Here is a 17674-nt window from a genome sequence, read left to right on the forward strand (position 1 = left end):
AAAGGAATTCATATCCAGAGAGTTGGACCATAAAAAAGGCTGAGTGCCAAAGAACTGATACTGGAGAAGACTCATGAGAGTCCCTTGGACTGCAAGGAGATCAAACCAGTCAATCCTAAAGGAAATCAACCCTGAATATTCATTGGAAGGAATGATGCGAAAGCTGAAGCTCCAATACTTTGGCCACATGATGCAAAGAACCGATCATTGGAAAAGATCCTGATGCTGGGAAAGATTGAGGGCAGGAGAAGGGGGTGACAGAGGATGAGATGGTTGGATGGCATCATTGACTTAATGGACGTGAGTTTGAGCAAACTCCAGGAGATGGTGAAGGACAAGGAAGCCTGGCATGCTACAGTTCATAGGGTTGCAAAGAGGCGGGCAGGACTTAAAAGACTGAACAACAACAAAAATCTAGAAGCAGCCTGGCGGGATGTGTGCACACCGTCCTCTGTAGCAGCTCACACCCTGAAGACGGTGCCAGCGTCCATCATCAAGGAATCTGGGCTCGGGTCACAGGTGTAACTAGAAACCATTAAGCTGCAGCTGGCAACCCTCTTTCCACCTCAGTCCCTCCCAGCAGGCAGGGTGTGCTGAGCAGAGCTTCTCTAGGAGGCCTTGCTGGGCATTCCCCTGGGATGACCACCTGCTTCCCCTTCCTTTACCTGGGGATCTCTTGACTCCCGCGGGCATTGGGATTACGCGACTGGGAAGGAGGAAGTAGAACGTAGCCATACTGGGAAAGAAAGAGACACTGGTCAGAGCCGTGGCAAAGAGAAGTGCTGGCAGCGTCTTGGTACTAAGACCAGAAGTGAGTAGTTCAGAAGGACCTTCCAGGGCGTTCAGGGCCGTGAAGCAGATCATATTCTATGTGCTGGTCCTGGTGGGTGTGGACCCTTGGAGTTTGGTGAGGGTTGGACAGGCAGAGTGGTGGGAGTTACGCCCAGGCCAGGAAGAGCCCCCAGTATGGGCAGAGCCATTCCTGTCCTGGGGGAGGACCCCTTCATGATCAGACTTGGGTGAAGTGTATAAATGCTCCTATCCCGGGTATACTAAGTTGGTACTTTTTTTTTTTTTTAGTTTCTCTTAGGGCCTAGCTAGCCCTGGGACTTTGTGCGAAGTGAGAAAATTCAGGTCCACGTGACAGCAAGATGAGAGGTTTCACTCCCCACGTGAAGAAAGAACATTTCTGAGACCTACCATAGTTGTGAGGAGAGCTGCCTGCTGAACCTGCTCCACCAGATACTTCAAGGACTCAGGCTCAAGTTTTACAATCACTGAGGCCTAGCTGCTCACTGAGATTAGAAAGTAGCGTGTTTTAACAATTACACATTAATGTATTACATTTAGAAAGACTGGATGGAAGTGGAGGAAAATGTTATTAGTGGTCAATTTTCTTTTTCTCTCTAGGATCATCTGTGTTGTCTAGATAATCAGGAAAACAATTTTTTTTAAAGGAGATGCTATCATACAAAAAAATTATAAAATAGGGAGTTCCCTGGTGGTCTAGTGGTTAGGATTTGGTGCTTTCACTGCCATGATCTGGGTTCAACCCCTGGTCAGGGAACTGAGATCCTGTAAGAAGTACTGCATGGCCCCCCACCCCATCCCCCAAAAAGAAATCTAAAACTACTTTTCATCTGCATAGACGCCTATTCCTTCTTTTAAATCAGTTCTAATGAGGTGGATGAAACTGGAGCCTATTATACAGAGTGAAGTAAGCCAGAAAGAAAAACACCAATACAGTATACTAACACATATATATGGAATTTAGAAAGATGGTAATGATAACCCTGTATGTGAGACAGCAAAAGAGACACAGATGTATAGAACAGTCTTTTGGACTCTGTGGGAGAGGGCAAGGGTGGGATGATTTTGGAGAATGGCATTGAAACATGTATAATATCAAATGTGAAACGAATCACCAGTCCAGGTTCGATGCATGATACAGAATGCTCAGGGCTGGTGCACTGGGATGACCCAGAGGGATAGTATGGGGAGGGAAGTGGGAGGGGGGTTCAGGATGGGGAACATGTGTATACCCGTGGCGGATTCATGTGGATGTATGGCAAAACCAGTACAATATTGTAAAGTAATTAGCCTCCAATTAAAATAAATAAATTTATATTTTAAAAATCTATGTTATCATCCTTTGTTCTAATTATATTTAAACAACCTCCATCCAACTTTTCAAGATTTTGCTGAAGTTCTCAGAGAAGTCCCCCAAACCATCAAGAGCTTTGAGACTCTGAATTAATTCAGGCCCTTCGGTTGATTTCTGCATGTGCCCACAGAGGAGAAGCTGCCAGGGATGGGTCGTTCTGGCCTCACCCCCGCACCCCCCACCTCCAGGCTCACCTGACAGGTTCAGGCTCCCATTCCCCATCCAGGTACTTCTTGTAGGTGGCTTTTAAGATTGCCTCCCGCTTCTCCCACTGGCTCGCCTTGATATAGTGATTCTGCCCAGAGCCCAGCCCGCGGCAGCCCGCTATCTTTGCAAAGGCTTCCAGGGGGCTCTTAAATGTGGTACCTAGGTTGAAAATATCCCAGCATTGGTTAAACCATCTGACGTCCTCCTTCCTGTTTCTCCCTCCTCCTCTGTGCTTCCCGGTTTCCTGCAGAATCCCTCTTCCTCAGAAATCTGTGCTTGCTCTGCCCAGGTGTTCAGCCTTCTCCCCGGCCTCCCTCCTACTCCACTGGCTCACAGAGCACAGGCGAAGGGCAGCTGCTCCCCCTCCCACTCCTCCATCTCCATCCTGCTGTTGTTTCCTGTTTCCAGACTACAGAATCTCCAGAGGCCAGGGAAATTTCACAGTGTCACTAGAGACCTTAGATCACCATTGCTGTCTCTCCAGCCAGGCAAGGCCCCAAACCTTCCAGTCACTCGCACTATTCAGCCGTGGCTGAGGACCCTCAATACACAATCCCAGCCTCCTCCTCTGCTTACACTGATCCAACTGCCTTCCTTTCTCTGTCAATCATTTTTATCATTCTCCTTCCCAATAACCTTTCATTTCCTTCTTTCTCATCTGCTCCTAAATCCACAGTGGGGACTTCCCAGGTGGCTCAAGTGGTAAAGAATCCACCTGCCAATGCAGGAGCCATAGGTTCGATCCCTGGGTTGGGAATATCCCCTGGAGGAGGAAATGACAACCCACTCCAGTATTCTTTCCTGGGAAATCTCCTGGACAGAGGAGCCTGGTGTTGCTATAGTCCATGGGGTCGCAAAGAGTCAGACAAGACTGAGCGACTGAGCATGCAGACCCACAGTAAACCTAGGCGATCTATTTTCTGGGCATGAACCCTAATTTTCAGAAGAGGTGCCCAGGAGGTCCCACAGGGCCCCAAGTCCCGTTCTCCAGAGGCAACCACTGTTATCTGTTCTTGTACAACTTTCTAGAAACAGACCCCTTCTAGATGGCAGCATGTGTGTGTTAGTCGCTCAGTTGTGTCCGACTCTTGCGACCTCCTGGACTGTAACCCACCAAACTCTTCTGTCCATGGGATTTTCCAGGCAAGAATACCGGAGTGGGTTTCCATTTCCTTCTCCAGAGAATCTTCCTGACCTAGGGAATCAAACCCAGGTCTCCTGCACTGCAGTTAGACTCTTTACCATCTGAGCCCTCAGAGAAGACCCAGATGGCAGCATATTAGTACATTATATAATGTATATAGTATAATATATATTATTATATGTATTACATGTACATTTGTATGTATTTTTTAAGACAAATGATAACATATATTAACTAGCAGTTCTTGAAATGTGGTCCCAGATCAGCAGGGTTAGAAATGAAACGCTGTGGGTAGGGCCCAGCAATTTGGGTTTTTATAAATCCTCCAAGTGAGTCTGATCCAGCTAAAGTTTGAGAATTGCTGTCATATCCTACACCTCTTGCATTTTGTTTTTTGGTTTGTTTTGCATTTTGATTTAATGAAATATCTTAGGAGATCTCTTTATTTTAGTATTATAGATCTTCATTGTTTGTTGCTTATTTGCATTTATTAAACCCTTTCCTTGTTGTGAACCATAACACATTCAGAAAGGAGCATAAAAATGTATCTTTTCCTTTAAATACATCTTAATAAATTATGCTAAAGAAAACATCTGTCTCTCCTGAGGTCAAGAAACACATTATCACATCTCCCTACTAAAAGCTTCCCAAGGGCCCTGCTCCAATCATAACCCCCTGAGAAAAGCAGCAACAATTCTCTTGGCTTTTAGGTAATCACTTCATGACATTTATGTTACTTTTATGCTACCTAAATATGCATCTAAACACTACAGCTTTGTTTTGCCTGATTTTTGAGCTGTACACAGTGGAATTATACAGTGTCAATTCTATATATGCCCTCTTTTGCTTAATATTGTGAGATTTATCCATTTTGTTGTGTATACTTGTGGTTTGTTCCTTTTCATTGCTGTATAGTATTCCACTGGGTGGAAAATATATACATATATTAAGGTTTATTTACATGTTCTTTTGTTGATGGATTTTCAGTTGTTTCATGGTTTGTGGTTATTGGAAATCATGCCATTATTATTATTCCTGTACATTCTTCCTGAAATACCTTCACTTTCAAGGCAATCAGGTATACATCTAGAAGCAGGGTGACTAACTCATTCTGGTTTGTGCAGGAGTTTCCTAGTTTTAGCACCAAAAGCCCCATGTCCAGGGAAATCCCTTAGTCCCAGACAAACTGATATGGTTGGTTACCCAGTGTAAATGCTGGGTCAGAGGATGTAACTTTTCTTTAACACGAACACTAAATTGTTTTCCAGGGTGGTTGTACTGATTTTCACTGCTATCTATGTATGGGAGGTTTGATTGTTTCACATCCTCACCAACTTGGTATGATCAGTATCTTGTATTTATTTATTTTTAAACAATATCATCATTGTTTTTTATTAGCAGAATTATTCCTTACTCCTTTTGTTAGAAAAACACCCTGCAGTGTGTGTGCAGATCTGTTTATAATCAATATCTTTTAATTTTAGCCATCCTGGTAGGTGTTAAGTGGTATCTCATTGTGTTCTTTTTTCTTCTCTCATTATGGTTTTAATTTGCCTTTCCCTGGTAACTAACTATGCTGAACATCTTTTCATATGTTTATTGGCCATTTGAATAATCTCTTACCTATTTTATACCAAATTACCTGTCTTTTTCCTAACAATCTGTAGGAATTCTTAATAGAGTCTGGATATGGACCATGCATAAGTCTTATATGTTTTGAAAATGCCTTCTCCCAATACATAATTTGCTCATTCATGCTGTTAATGATGTACTTGGATGATTAGAAATCCTTAATTTTAATATAGTCAGACTTATCAACTTTTCTTTTATCAAAAGTACTTTTTGTCTTTGGTCTAAAAAGTCTTTCCCTACCCAGAGGTCATAAAGATATTGCCTTATATTATTTCCTAAAAGTTTTATTGCTTTATCTTTCATATTAACTTTTATGATTCATCTGGGATTTAATTTTGTATATCATGTGAGGCAGGGGCCATATGGACAACCAGCACCACTTACTGAAATGACCATTCATTGCTCTGTACCACCACCTTCATCAGATATCAAGGGTCCATTTCGGCCTAATTCTGTCCTGCCCTCTTGATCCTGTGTTTTTCATCTAATCTTTAAATCTACTCTATTCTATCAACTATTTCTATGTTTTATATGTATAGAACACATAAGACTTATGAATGGTCCATATCCAGACTCTCTATATATATTTTATATATATGTTTCCATCTATTAGTCACTCATCTCTTTTTCTACCTTGTTTTAATTACTGTGACTTTGTAATAAATCTTGATGGAGAAATCATATCACCATGTCCTTCTATGAGAGTGAATTGTCTATTCTTGGTCTTTTGCATTTGTCTCTTTGCTTTTAATGGCTGCAAAGTACTCTGAGTGTACCAGATTTACCTCACTAGTCTTATGCCTCTATAAATAGCACTGCAGTAAACATCCTTGTAGGTATATCTCCAAGGTCATGTGTGAATATTGAGAGGATAGACTGTATGTCCTCTGTCTAAAGTGTGGACTTACCCTCTGGTCCTCTTACCCAACTCCCACTTAATTCTTAAAACCTTCTCAAATGTTCCTTCTTCTGAAAGAGCCTGTGCCTATTCCCCAGGCAGAGTTAGTTACTCCTTCCTCTATGCTTTTATGGTCCTAGATGTTCCCTACTGCTGCACTTAATCGACTCCTACTATGATGGTCTCCTCCTATTCTCCCTTTGTTCACCAGCAGCTTCTAGAGCATGGGAGGGAGATGTGTCTTACTCATCTTTGTGCCTGGTGCATTGTTGGCCCTCAGCAAATACTGGTGAATGAAGTAACACAGGAATGTAGGAATGAGTGAACCCCACCAGCACTCGGGAAAGGTGTCTCTTTCCTGATGTCCCAATTCTTTTAGTTAATTATATCCTTGTAACATTTACATTTTTAATCTTTAGGTCCCAGAGCCTATGACTTGTAAATCAGATATTGCTGCTAATAAATGAAAAATGTGGAGAAAGACAGAGAAAGAAAAAACTAAGAAATCAATGGCAAAAGGAAAGACAGTATTCATGGAGTTATACGTACCTGTAATTGGTTTGGGTGGTTTGATTTTCATTATTTGAACTGGAAGACTCAACTTAATATCTCCTCTAAAAGAAATGTTCATATCCTACAATAAGGAAAAAGCACAGATAATAAGCCAACAAAGGAGATACAACAGGATCATTAGAAACACTCATTTCAAAAGAAGGTGAAAAAAGAAGAAAAAGAAAGAAAAACAGGTGGAGCAAATAGAAACTAAACAGCAAAGTGGTAGATTTATACATAAATACATCAAAAATCACATTAAATATAATGACCTAGAGGGTGAGATGATTTGGGAGAATGGCATTGAAACATGTATAATATCATGTAAGAATCGAATTGCCAGTCTATGTCCGATGTAGGATACGGCACGCTTGGGGCTGGTATGCGAGGATGACCCAGAGAGATGTTGTGGGGAGGGGGGTGGGAGGGGGGTTCATGTTTGGGAACGCATGTACACCTGTGGTGGATTCATGTCAATGTATGGCAAAACCAATACAGAATTGTAAAGTAAAATAAAAAATTAAAAATTAAAATAAATAAATATAATGACCTAAATGGCCTAAACACCCCAATTAAAAGGTAGAGCTTGACAGATTGGATTAAAAAGGCAAGACCTAACGATATGCTATCAAAAAGAAACTTATCTTAAATATAAAGATTTTAAAAGTATATTAAAAATATATCTTATAAACGAATCAAAAGAAAGCTGAGGTGGCTATATTAATATCTGACAAGATAGATTTCTTAGCAAAAAATGTTACCAGAGATCAAAGGGTCATTGGATAAAGATAAAATGGCCAATTCTCAAGGGGATATAAAATTCTAAATGTTCCTTGCCGCTAATAACAGGGCTCCAAAATACATGAAGCAAAAATTCTTAGTGTGAAAGCAGAAATAAATCTACAATCTCATAGATTTCAACACTCTTCCTTCAATAATTGATAGGATAAGCAGACAAAATCAGTAAGAATATAGAGGGGAAAGCAGTAAGGATATAGAAGACTAGAATAACTTGGACCAATGACAACCGACTGCATGTTCTTTTCAAGTGCACATAGAATACTTAACAGAATTAACCACATTTGGAGCATAAAACAAGTCTTAATAAATTTGAAAGGTTTCAAATTATATGAAGTATGTTCTCTGATCATAACAGAATTCGGTTAGAAACCAAAAAAAAAAAAAAAGATATCTAGAACATCTCAAGTATTTGGACACTAAATAACATGCTTCAAAAATAATCCACTGGTTTCAAAAAAGAAGTTAAAAAATGCAAATTAGGAAGTATTTTCAAAAATGAAAACTAAAATATCAAAATTTGAAGGAAGCAAGGTTAACCAGGCTGTGGAGAAATTGAATGAATGTAAATTGTCATGTCATTTTTGGAGGACAATTTAATAGGATCTATATTAAAACTAAAATTGCACACATCCTTCAGAAGCACTGAGGTACAGAAAGAAGAGTTTACAAAGATTTTCACTGTGTTATATACAAGACACAAGTTAGGAAAACCTTCAATAACATCAATGGATGAACAACCAAATAAACTACGGTACATCTTTAGTAGGAATAGAACAGAGGATGTCAAAAGAACAAGGTAGTTTTGTTTAACATTGCAAAACTTTGCCAATAAGCTAGTTAGTATAAAAATGCAAGTTCATAAGAAAATCTATATAGTATGATGCCACTCATATAGAAGAAAATTCCCATAAAATGAAAGTATATTTTTCAAAATAAACTGATATCTAAATCAAACTATATACTAAAGGCCTATAGAAAACACACACCAAGCTAATAATGGTGATGATCTCTGGAGAGGGCTGCTGAGTCTGCATTACTTGGTTCTTCCCAAAGCAATGTGTTCACATAGCATTTGTATAATTTGAGACAAAACGTAATTTTAAAAGGGATAAAGGAAAGGCCTCTGGAGAGAGACTTCCATTTGGAAGTTCACAATTTCTCTTCTGGTAGGCTTGAATCCCAAGAGCTAAGCCTCTGGAAAGCTCAGAGGCAGAGTCAGGAAGCTCCAGGGAAGCCAGTCTGTGCTCTGCTGTATCCCAATACAAACGTGACCTCCAACACCAAAATAGAACAAAACCCCCCAAACATTGGTTTGGTAGATTGGGCTGCTTACATTGGCAGAGGCAAGTTGGATTCTATGGGGCCTGAAGTATATATGATTTAGGGGTCTCTGTAAGAAAGAGAATACAAAGTGCCTATGGCCACCTAATACAACTCAGTTTGGGGGCCATTGTGACAGAGGGAAAGTTTGAGTGAGAAGAGATGGTGGTGCTCCTAGGTGATTATGGTTAAAACATGTTACTTTTTCCAATTTTACAAAAGTACGTGGCCATGTGAAAACACTGGTAGGGCCCCTATCTCAGGGAAACCCACCCCTGAACAAATGACTTGGGTCAATTATCCTCAAGGATAGGGAGCCATCTTCAAGACAATGAGGCACAAGATCAAATCACAGAGAATCCGAAAACAATGCCCTGCTAAGAATATTTTATTAATATATTTGACATTTAAGGTACCTTTTAAATCAAAATAAAAATTTCTAACATGCAAGTTAAATCTCTTTGGAGATATTCTTTAAAGCTTCTTACCATATCTAAACTATCTGCAGGCACAGAATCAGGAGTGTTCTGGGGAGAAAAATGAGAAATTAATTCATGATGGGTTTGGTATATGCTCCCTTTCTTCCTTTAATTTTTTGAGTTGCTCCTTCTTCCCCTCAATTACTCTTGTGAGATGTGAACTCATCCCCATAGACATGGAGGGCCAGTATTTGTGTGGTCCTCTGGCCTGTAGGATTTTAATACATGATACCCGTTCTCTAGGATCTTAAAACCTATTTGGGGAAACAAGAAATCATTAGTGACATTAAGAAAGAATATGAGTAAAAGGGAGAGGGTTAGCTAGGAGACTATTACAAAAACTAAGTTAAAGTGAATATTTCTGATTGACAAAATATATCAGTGATGTTGACAATTATTATTTATAAGTAACTCTAAATATAATTCATGGTACAAGAGCTACCACTGTAACTGGCATTAGTTGATTGCGTCTATGGTTTTTCCTGTGGTCATGTATGGATGTGAGAGTTGGACTTTGAAGAAGGTTGAGCGCCGAAGAATTGATGCTTTTGAACTGTGGTGTTGGAGAAGACTCTTGAGAGTCCCTTGGACTGCAAGGAGATCCAACCAGTCCATTCAGTGTTCTTTGGAAGGAATGATGCTAAAGCTGAAACTCCAGTTCTTTGGCCACCTCATGCGAAGAGCTGACTCATTGGAAAAGACTCTGATGCTGGGAAGGACTGGGGGCAGGAGGAGAAGGGGACGACAGAGGATGAGATGGCTGGATGGCATCCTTGACTCGATGGATGTGAGTCTGAGTGAACTCCGGGAGTTGGTGATGGACAGGGAGGCCTGGTGTGCTGCAGTTCATGGGGTTGCAAAGACTTGGACACGACTGAGCAACTGAACTGAACTCCCAGTGTATAGAAACTGAGTGAATTATGGTGACAAATCGCCCCCATTCCAAGGTGCTTTTCCCACTTGGATAGTAAGTTAATCCCTCAAAAAATGTATCTGTTGGGCACTGAGTGGGATGCCATGGGGATGGTTGACAAAAAGAAGCAGAAGGTACAACAACCTAGAAATTTACCATCTAGTTAGGAGAAAAAACTTTCATGCACAACAGGATAGTATATGAGAAGTGTCAAAGAGAGGTACAAGAATAGATTCTGTAAGAGTTTAGAAAACACGAAGCAAACTGACTTGAGAGACACAGGCCAGGGTGCCTCTTGTCCTGTCTTACAGCCTCCAGATGGGCTCCTTCATCTTGAAATTGCAAGGAGGAGGTGTGCTAGATGTGGGCAGGGAGGAAGATATCAGTTCAAGACAGGTGTTACCTACCAATTGCAGCTGCTGTCTGACTTTTTTCTTTGTATTTACGGCAAGTTGGGGGTACTGCACTTCCTTGATCCAAGACTCCTTGGGCAGCTTATACACATCCAGCCAAATGTCCCCGGCTCCTGCATTGGGAAACCAAGGAACCGATGAGCAACTGCAAGCAGGCAATGAGTTTCCTCAGAGAAACGGCTCATCTTCTCAGAACCACTGGCACAGAGGCCAGTGGGCACCTTCGGAACAGCAACTTTGACAAACAGAAGGAGACGTGATTCTGTAGTGGTTGTTGCCAGTCCTCACTCGCAGAGAGCCCTGAGCTCCTCTCCCCAGGCCACTGCCTCTAACCGGAGATGTGCTTCTAACCCTCACTGCACCGGTGTAACAGTTTCAACCTGACTGTCCATGCTGCCTGGTCCCCACGCTTTCTAGGTTCCAAATGATAAATTCCACTGATGTTTTGTGTTATAGCTATTCCTACCTGGGGAGGAAAGTGGCATATACAGAATCAGTAACTGAGAGGGGTATGGCTGACAAAGGGCTAGAACTGAATTGTGAGAGATGCCTCAAGAGAATTCTTCTGACCAATATTTGAGGAGATGACAACCCATGGGGTGGCTGTGAGCACTTTATCTTGTCAAAGAAACATGCTCAGCTTCTGTACTGAATACCTGCCAACCCAGGAAAAGTTACTTTCCTAGAATGGGATTCTGGCTAAATTTTCCTTAAAAAAGTAATCATATCAACATCTTGTTTTCAGACTTTTGGACTCCAGAGCTGTGGGGGAATAAATGTCTGTAATTTTAAGCCAGCCAGTTTGTGGTACTTGGCTATAACAGCCCTAAGAAACTACTACAGATAGTACAAAATTTCCTTTGGTGCATAAAGCATTACAAAATATGTATCTTTCTCCAGCTCCTAACATCTGAGGGACCTGGAGCAAGAATCTAAATAGAGGCCGAGATGCCAAATGTCTAATTATTTAAAAGTTAAATGTCAAGCTAATAATCATTTGGATAAAATACTTTCTATTACCACAGGAATAATTGCAACAAGCAAGATCCAATGTTGAATGCTAAAACTGGTGGGCAAAACTTTAATGACAAACAGGATATTTGCATAATCTCCAAGTGAAAAGTGAAAGTGAAGTTGCTCAGTTGTATCTGACTCTTTGAGACACTATGGACTGTAGTCTATCAAGCTTCTCCATCCATGGGATTTTCCAGGCAAAAGTACTGGAGTGGGTTGCCATTTCCTTTTCCAGTAAATCTTCCTGACCCAGGGATCAAACCTGGGTCTCCTGCATTGCAAGTAGACGCTTTACCCTCTGAGCCACCAGGGAAGCCCTGTAATCTCCAAGTATCTTCCCCTAAATGTTTATCAGTCACTGTGGAGGTTTCAACATAGGTCTCAAAATTCTCTGATCATCCTACATCCAGAAAATGGTGTTTACATTCTCTCCCCTCGAGTGTGGTCTGGACCTAGAGCATGGAAAGGGAAAAACAGTCGCTCAACAGTGGAGAAAGCTGGCAGATCACTTTAAGTGATCAGGGTTAACATCAGCAGTGATATTATCACATACCCCCCAGTATAATTCAATGAAAAGAGTATTTCATCTCTGTGAGATCTTCCCCCAAATCCTTAACCCCAGTTTGAATTATGAGGAAAAATTCAAACTAAAAATCAGGGCCATTGCACAAAATACCTGACTAGTACTCCTCAAATGTGTTGAGGTCATGAAAAGCAAGGTAAGACCAAGGTAAGACATCATACATAAAGGTACAGTGTAAAAAGATGATGACCGAATACAATATGATATCCTGGATTGTACCTTGGAGCCAAAAAAAAATTATCTAGGAAAAACTGGCAAAATCTGAAAAAAAAAAACATCTGTAGTTTATTGTATTATACCAACATTATTTGCTTAATTTTGACAAATGTACCATGGTTATATTAAATGTTGGTATTAGAGACACTGGGTGAAGGATATAAGGGAACTCAGTCATATCTTCGCAACTCTTCTGTAAATTATTTCTAAATAAAAGGGTTGGAGGGCTTCCCTTGGCTCAGTGGTAAAGAATCTGCCTGCCAACACAGGGGACACAAGTTTGATCCCTGGTCTGGGAAGATCCCATGTGGTAAGGAGCAACTAAGCTCCTGTGGTAAGGAGCACCACACCACCGAGCCTGCACTCCAGAGCCTGGGAGCTGCAACTACTGAGCCCACATTCTGCAACTACCGAAGCCTAGAGTCTGTCCTAGATTCATCCTAGAGTCTGTGCTCAGCAACAAGAGAACCCACCACAATTAGGAGACCACGCACTGCAACTAGACAGGAGCCCCTGCTCTTCAAAACTATAGAAAAGCACACACAGTAGCAAAGGACCAGCACATCCAAAAATAAATAAATAAAATTATTTTTAAAAGTAAAATGTTTTTTGGAGAAAGTGATTATCTGGAAGATACTGGAAATGTGAATCTTCTGAAGAGGCTTTGATTAGTCTTACCTTGTAGGAGCAAGGCTGCAAAGTTCCCTCCTTTAGAAATTTCCATCTTTATACAGGTGGTTTGCTTGCTGGCGTCCTCCTAAAAAGAAGAGAGAAGCTGATAGAATAAGTTCAGCCTGATGATACAGGAGAGTGTATTTCAGGGCCTTTTGTAGTTCACATCAGGAAAAAAATCCTTCTAAAGATTGAGGCATAAAAAGATGCCTCAAATTGCTTCAGACTTTCCATTTTTGTATAGGAATTGGACAAGACTGCATGTAAAGTGGAACTCAGTTTTCCATCTAAAGGATTTTGGACTTATTTCCTGGTTTCATAAATACTCCTGATCATTTGCAGTGATTTCATACTATCTGATCTCCTGGTCCGGTTGCAAACCCTACAGACCTATAGCAGCTCTTTTCAAAATATGTTGAAAAGAGCTCTACATGACAATGAAAACTGGTCAGTTGCTTGAAAAAAAGGCTCTGTCTTGGCTATAGTATGGCCATAGTCTGATTTGGCTCATAAACAACATCTATTTCTCACAATCCATGATTTCCAAGGATTTCTGGCAGATTCAGGGTCTGCTAAGACCTAGCTTCCTGGCTTATGGACCTCCTGCCACCTCTGTGTCATGTGGTGGAAGGGTTGAGGGAGCTCTCTTGGGCTGTAATTCCACTCATAAGAACTCTGCCCTCATGACCTAATCGCCTCCCACACTGGGGATCAGAATTTCAACATGAATTTTAGGGGTACAAAAATATTCAGTCCATATCAAGCAGAGACTGAATGGAACCCTAGTATGAAACCTGCTTGAATTTTCAGCAAGGTGAAAAAGACTCAGTGTATACAGGTGTGCTATACCTTTCAGGGGCTCTAAGACTAGCAAATTTAGGTGCCTAGAAGAATTAGGCTAGTAAGCCCCCTAAGTTATTTAAGGAGAGGGAGTTTTAAACATTTGGTTTCTCTTTTACTTTCTTGTTTAAAAATGGAAGTATATTTGATGTACAGTATAGTGATTCACAATTTTTAAACTGTATACTCCATTTATAGTTATTATAAAATATTGGCTATATTCCCTATATTGTTCAAAATATCATTGTAGCTCATTTTACACATAACAGTTTGTATCTCTTAATTCTGTAATCCTATATTACTCCTTCTTACTTCTCTGTACCCCTTGTAAGTACTAGTTTGTTCTCTATATCTGTCTGTTTCTTGGTTTTTTCTTTTTTGTCATATTAACTAGTTTGCTATATTTTTTAGATTCCACATAAAAGTGATATCATACAATATTTGTCTTTTTTCACTTAGCATCAGTTCAGTCGCTCAGTCATGTCCGACTCTTTGCGACCCCATGAATCACAGCATGCCAGGCCTCCCTGTCTATCACCAACTCCTGGAGTCTACCCAAACTCATGTCCATCAAGTTGGTGATGCCATCCAGCCATCTCATCCTCTGTTGTCCACTTTTCCTCCTGCCCCCAATCCCTCCCAGCATCAGAGTCTTTCCCAATGAGTCAACTCTTCGCATGAGGCGGCCAAAGTACTGGAGTTTCAGCTTCAGCATCAGTCCTTCCAATGAACACTCAGGACTGATCTCCTTTAGGATGGACTGGTTGGATCTCCTTGCAGTCCAAGGGACTCTCAAGAGTCTTCTCCAACACCATAGTTCAAAAGCATCAATTCTTCGGTGCTCAGCCTTCTTCAAAGTCCAACTCTCACATCCATACATGACCACTGGAAAAACCATAGCCTTGACTAGATGGACCTTTGTTAGGAAAGTAATGTCTCTGCTTTTGAATATGCTATCTAGGTTAGCATAATACCATCCAAATCCATCCATGTTGCAGCAAATGGCAAAACTTCATTCTTTTTATGGCTTAGTAGTATTCCATTATGTGTATGTATATATGTATTATTTTGAGTTTATTTTTGTATAAGTGTTAGAGAATGTTTGAATTTCATTCTTTTACATGTAGCTGTCCAGTTTTCCCAGCACCACTTATTGAAGAGACTGCCTTTCCTCCATTGTATAATCTTGCCTCCTTTGTCATAGATTAACTGACCATAATTGCATGGGCTTTCTATCCTGTTTAGTTGACCAATGTGTCTGTTTTTGTGCCCGTACCTACTGTTTTGATTACTGTAGCTTTGTAGTATAGTATAAAGTCAGGAATCGTGATTCCTCCAGCTCTGCTCTTCTTTCTCAAACTTGGTTTGACATTTGGGGTCTTTTGTGTATTTCCATACAAATTTTTAAATTATTTATTCTAGTTCTGTGAAAAATACCATTGGTGTTTTGATAGGGATTGCACTGAATCTGTAGATTGTCTTGGGTAGTATGGTCATTTTTAAAACATTTTTATTTATATATTTTAATATCAACTTGTAGGTTTTATAGAAATTTCAAATGCACATGAAGACAGAAAATAGTATAATGAACCCCATGTATCCATTACTCGACTTTATCAGTTATAATATATGGGAAATCTTATTTTATTACCTCCTGAATTCATTAAACATTTTTATTTAATTAATCCTAACTTTTTAATATCACTTACTAGCCAGTATGTTTTCAAATTTCCTCAATTGTCTCATAAGTGTCTCTCCACAATTGGTTTGTTCAAATCAGGATTCAAATAAAGTCTATGTAGTATATTTAGTTAATTTATCTCTTAAGTCTCTTTTGATTTATAACTGTTACCTCATTTGTTTTTCTTTTTGCCATTTTTTTGTTGACTAAACCAGGTCATTTGTCCTATGGATTTTTTCACTTTCTGGATTGGACTGATTGTATCCCATGGCATTATTTAATATAACCTTGGGATCCCTTGTATTGCCTATAAACCAGTAACCAGATCTAGAGGTTTGATTAGATTTAGGTACAATTAAAACAAAAGGCAAGTATACCACACAGGTGTTCTGTGTCTCCCTCCAACATCACACCAGGAGGCTCATAATAGCTAGCTTGTCTTTCTTTTAATAACGTTCACACTGATCACTGACAACAGGTGTCATCCTGGCTCATCAATTATAAAGTTCCCCATTAGTACTGATGTAATGATCTAGACCATTCCTCTGCAAAATGGCTAAAAATTGAGATAGTCTAGTTCTATCATTCCTTTCACATTTGTTGAAATTAAAAGTGAAAATCACTCAGTCGTGTCTGACTCTTTGTGACCCCATGGGCTATATATTCCATAGAATTCTCCAGGCCAGAATGCTGGAGTGGGTAGCCTATCCCTTCTCCAGGGGATCTTCTCAACCCAGAAATTGGACTGGAGTCTTCTGCATTGCAGGTGGATTCTTTACCAACTGAGCTATCAGGGAATCCACATTTGTTAGAATTCTATAAGGAAAATCTCTCCATTTTTTCTGTCATCATTGATTTGATTATCCAGAAATACGGCCTATGTGGGAAAGTCAAGAGAAATGCTTGAAGCTCTCGCTGATGAGTTTTCAGAATACAGACTTTGTACCCTAGCAACTTCCAAAGGCAATAATGAAGTCCCTAAAAGATATATATGTTATGAATTAATTTTTTAAACACTATTGGTGTGTTATAATTCATTAACATTACTTTGTGTATAATGTCCCTGTCAAGTTTAGATATCACGGTTCTGCTGGTCACAGTTCTGAAACGAGTTGATGAGTATTCCTTGTATCTTTTTTTAAAAGAGATTTCTTTTTACATAAAATTTAAAAACAGTTTTCCCTGGTGGTTCAGACAGTGAAGTGTCTGCCTGCAATGTGGGAAACCTGGGTTCGATCCCTGGGTCGGGAAGATCCCATGGAGAAGGAAATGGCAACCCACACCAGTACTCTTGTCTGGAAAATTCCATGGATGGAGGAGCCTGGTAGGCTACAGTCCATGGGATTACAAAGAGTCGGACATGACTGAGCAACTTCACAAAGGCACAGATATTAAAGGTACAACTTGATGAGCTTGGACATATTTACATGATGAGTTTGGACATTTTATAGTATAGGGTCCCTGGGCAGGGCGGCAGTGGGGTTTCTCAGAGCTCTCTGGGGTCCACTCTCTGCCCCTAATACTGATTAAACTCTAACAGCATCCTTTAATTATCTATTTTTGACTGTGCTGGGTCTTCACTGTTATGCCCGGGCTTTATCTAGTTGGGCAAGTGGGGGTTACTCTGTTGCAGTGCATGGGCTTCTCACTGTGGTGGCTTCTTTTGTTGTGGAACATGGGCTCTAGTGCCTCAGCAGTTGCAGTAGTTGCTCGTGGGCTCTAGAGCTCTGGCTCAGGAGTTGTGGTACTCTGGCTTAGCTGCTCCATGGCATATGGGATCTTCCCAGACTATAGATCAAACCTGTGTCCCCTGCATTGGCAGGCAGATTCCAGTCTACTGTACTACCAAGGAAGTCCCCAACAGAATCTTTTGATGAGTATACGTTTAAAATTCATTTTATTAGGGGTATGATAATAACATAATAAACTGTACATATTTAAACTGTATATTTTGATTATTTTAGACATATATAGATCCCTTGAAACCAGCACCACAATCAAGATAAGGAACATATCCATTCCTCCCGCCCCTTTGTAAGCCTTCCTTCCACCCCTCTCCCAACCTACCCCAGGCAAAAACTGGCATTCCCTGTCCCTAGATTAGTTTTGTATCTTCTTGAATTTTATAGAAATGGGATCATACAC

General features: G+C 40.3%; 1 protein-coding gene across 1 annotated transcript in view; it reads right to left on the bottom strand.

Moving 5' to 3' along the window:
* Positions 1 to 17674, bottom strand: part of WDR93 (WD repeat domain 93) — a 48580-nt gene that overhangs the window by 14439 nt on the left and 16467 nt on the right. Inside the window, exons 5-10 of the mRNA XM_040257559.1 lie at positions 13015 to 13093; positions 10518 to 10636; positions 9207 to 9245; positions 6595 to 6679; positions 2359 to 2530; positions 666 to 736 (exon numbers count right to left, since the gene is read on the bottom strand). Of these exons, the coding sequence (XP_040113493.1) occupies positions 666 to 736; positions 2359 to 2530; positions 6595 to 6679; positions 9207 to 9245; positions 10518 to 10636; positions 13015 to 13093 (565 nt within the window). The remainder of the gene's footprint in view (positions 1 to 665; positions 737 to 2358; positions 2531 to 6594; positions 6680 to 9206; positions 9246 to 10517; positions 10637 to 13014; positions 13094 to 17674) is intronic.

Source organism: Oryx dammah, unplaced genomic scaffold, assembly GCF_014754425.2.
Source record: "Oryx dammah isolate SB20612 unplaced genomic scaffold, SCBI_Odam_1.1 HiC_scaffold_16, whole genome shotgun sequence".
Classification (NCBI taxonomy): Eukaryota; Metazoa; Chordata; class Mammalia; order Artiodactyla; family Bovidae; genus Oryx; species Oryx dammah.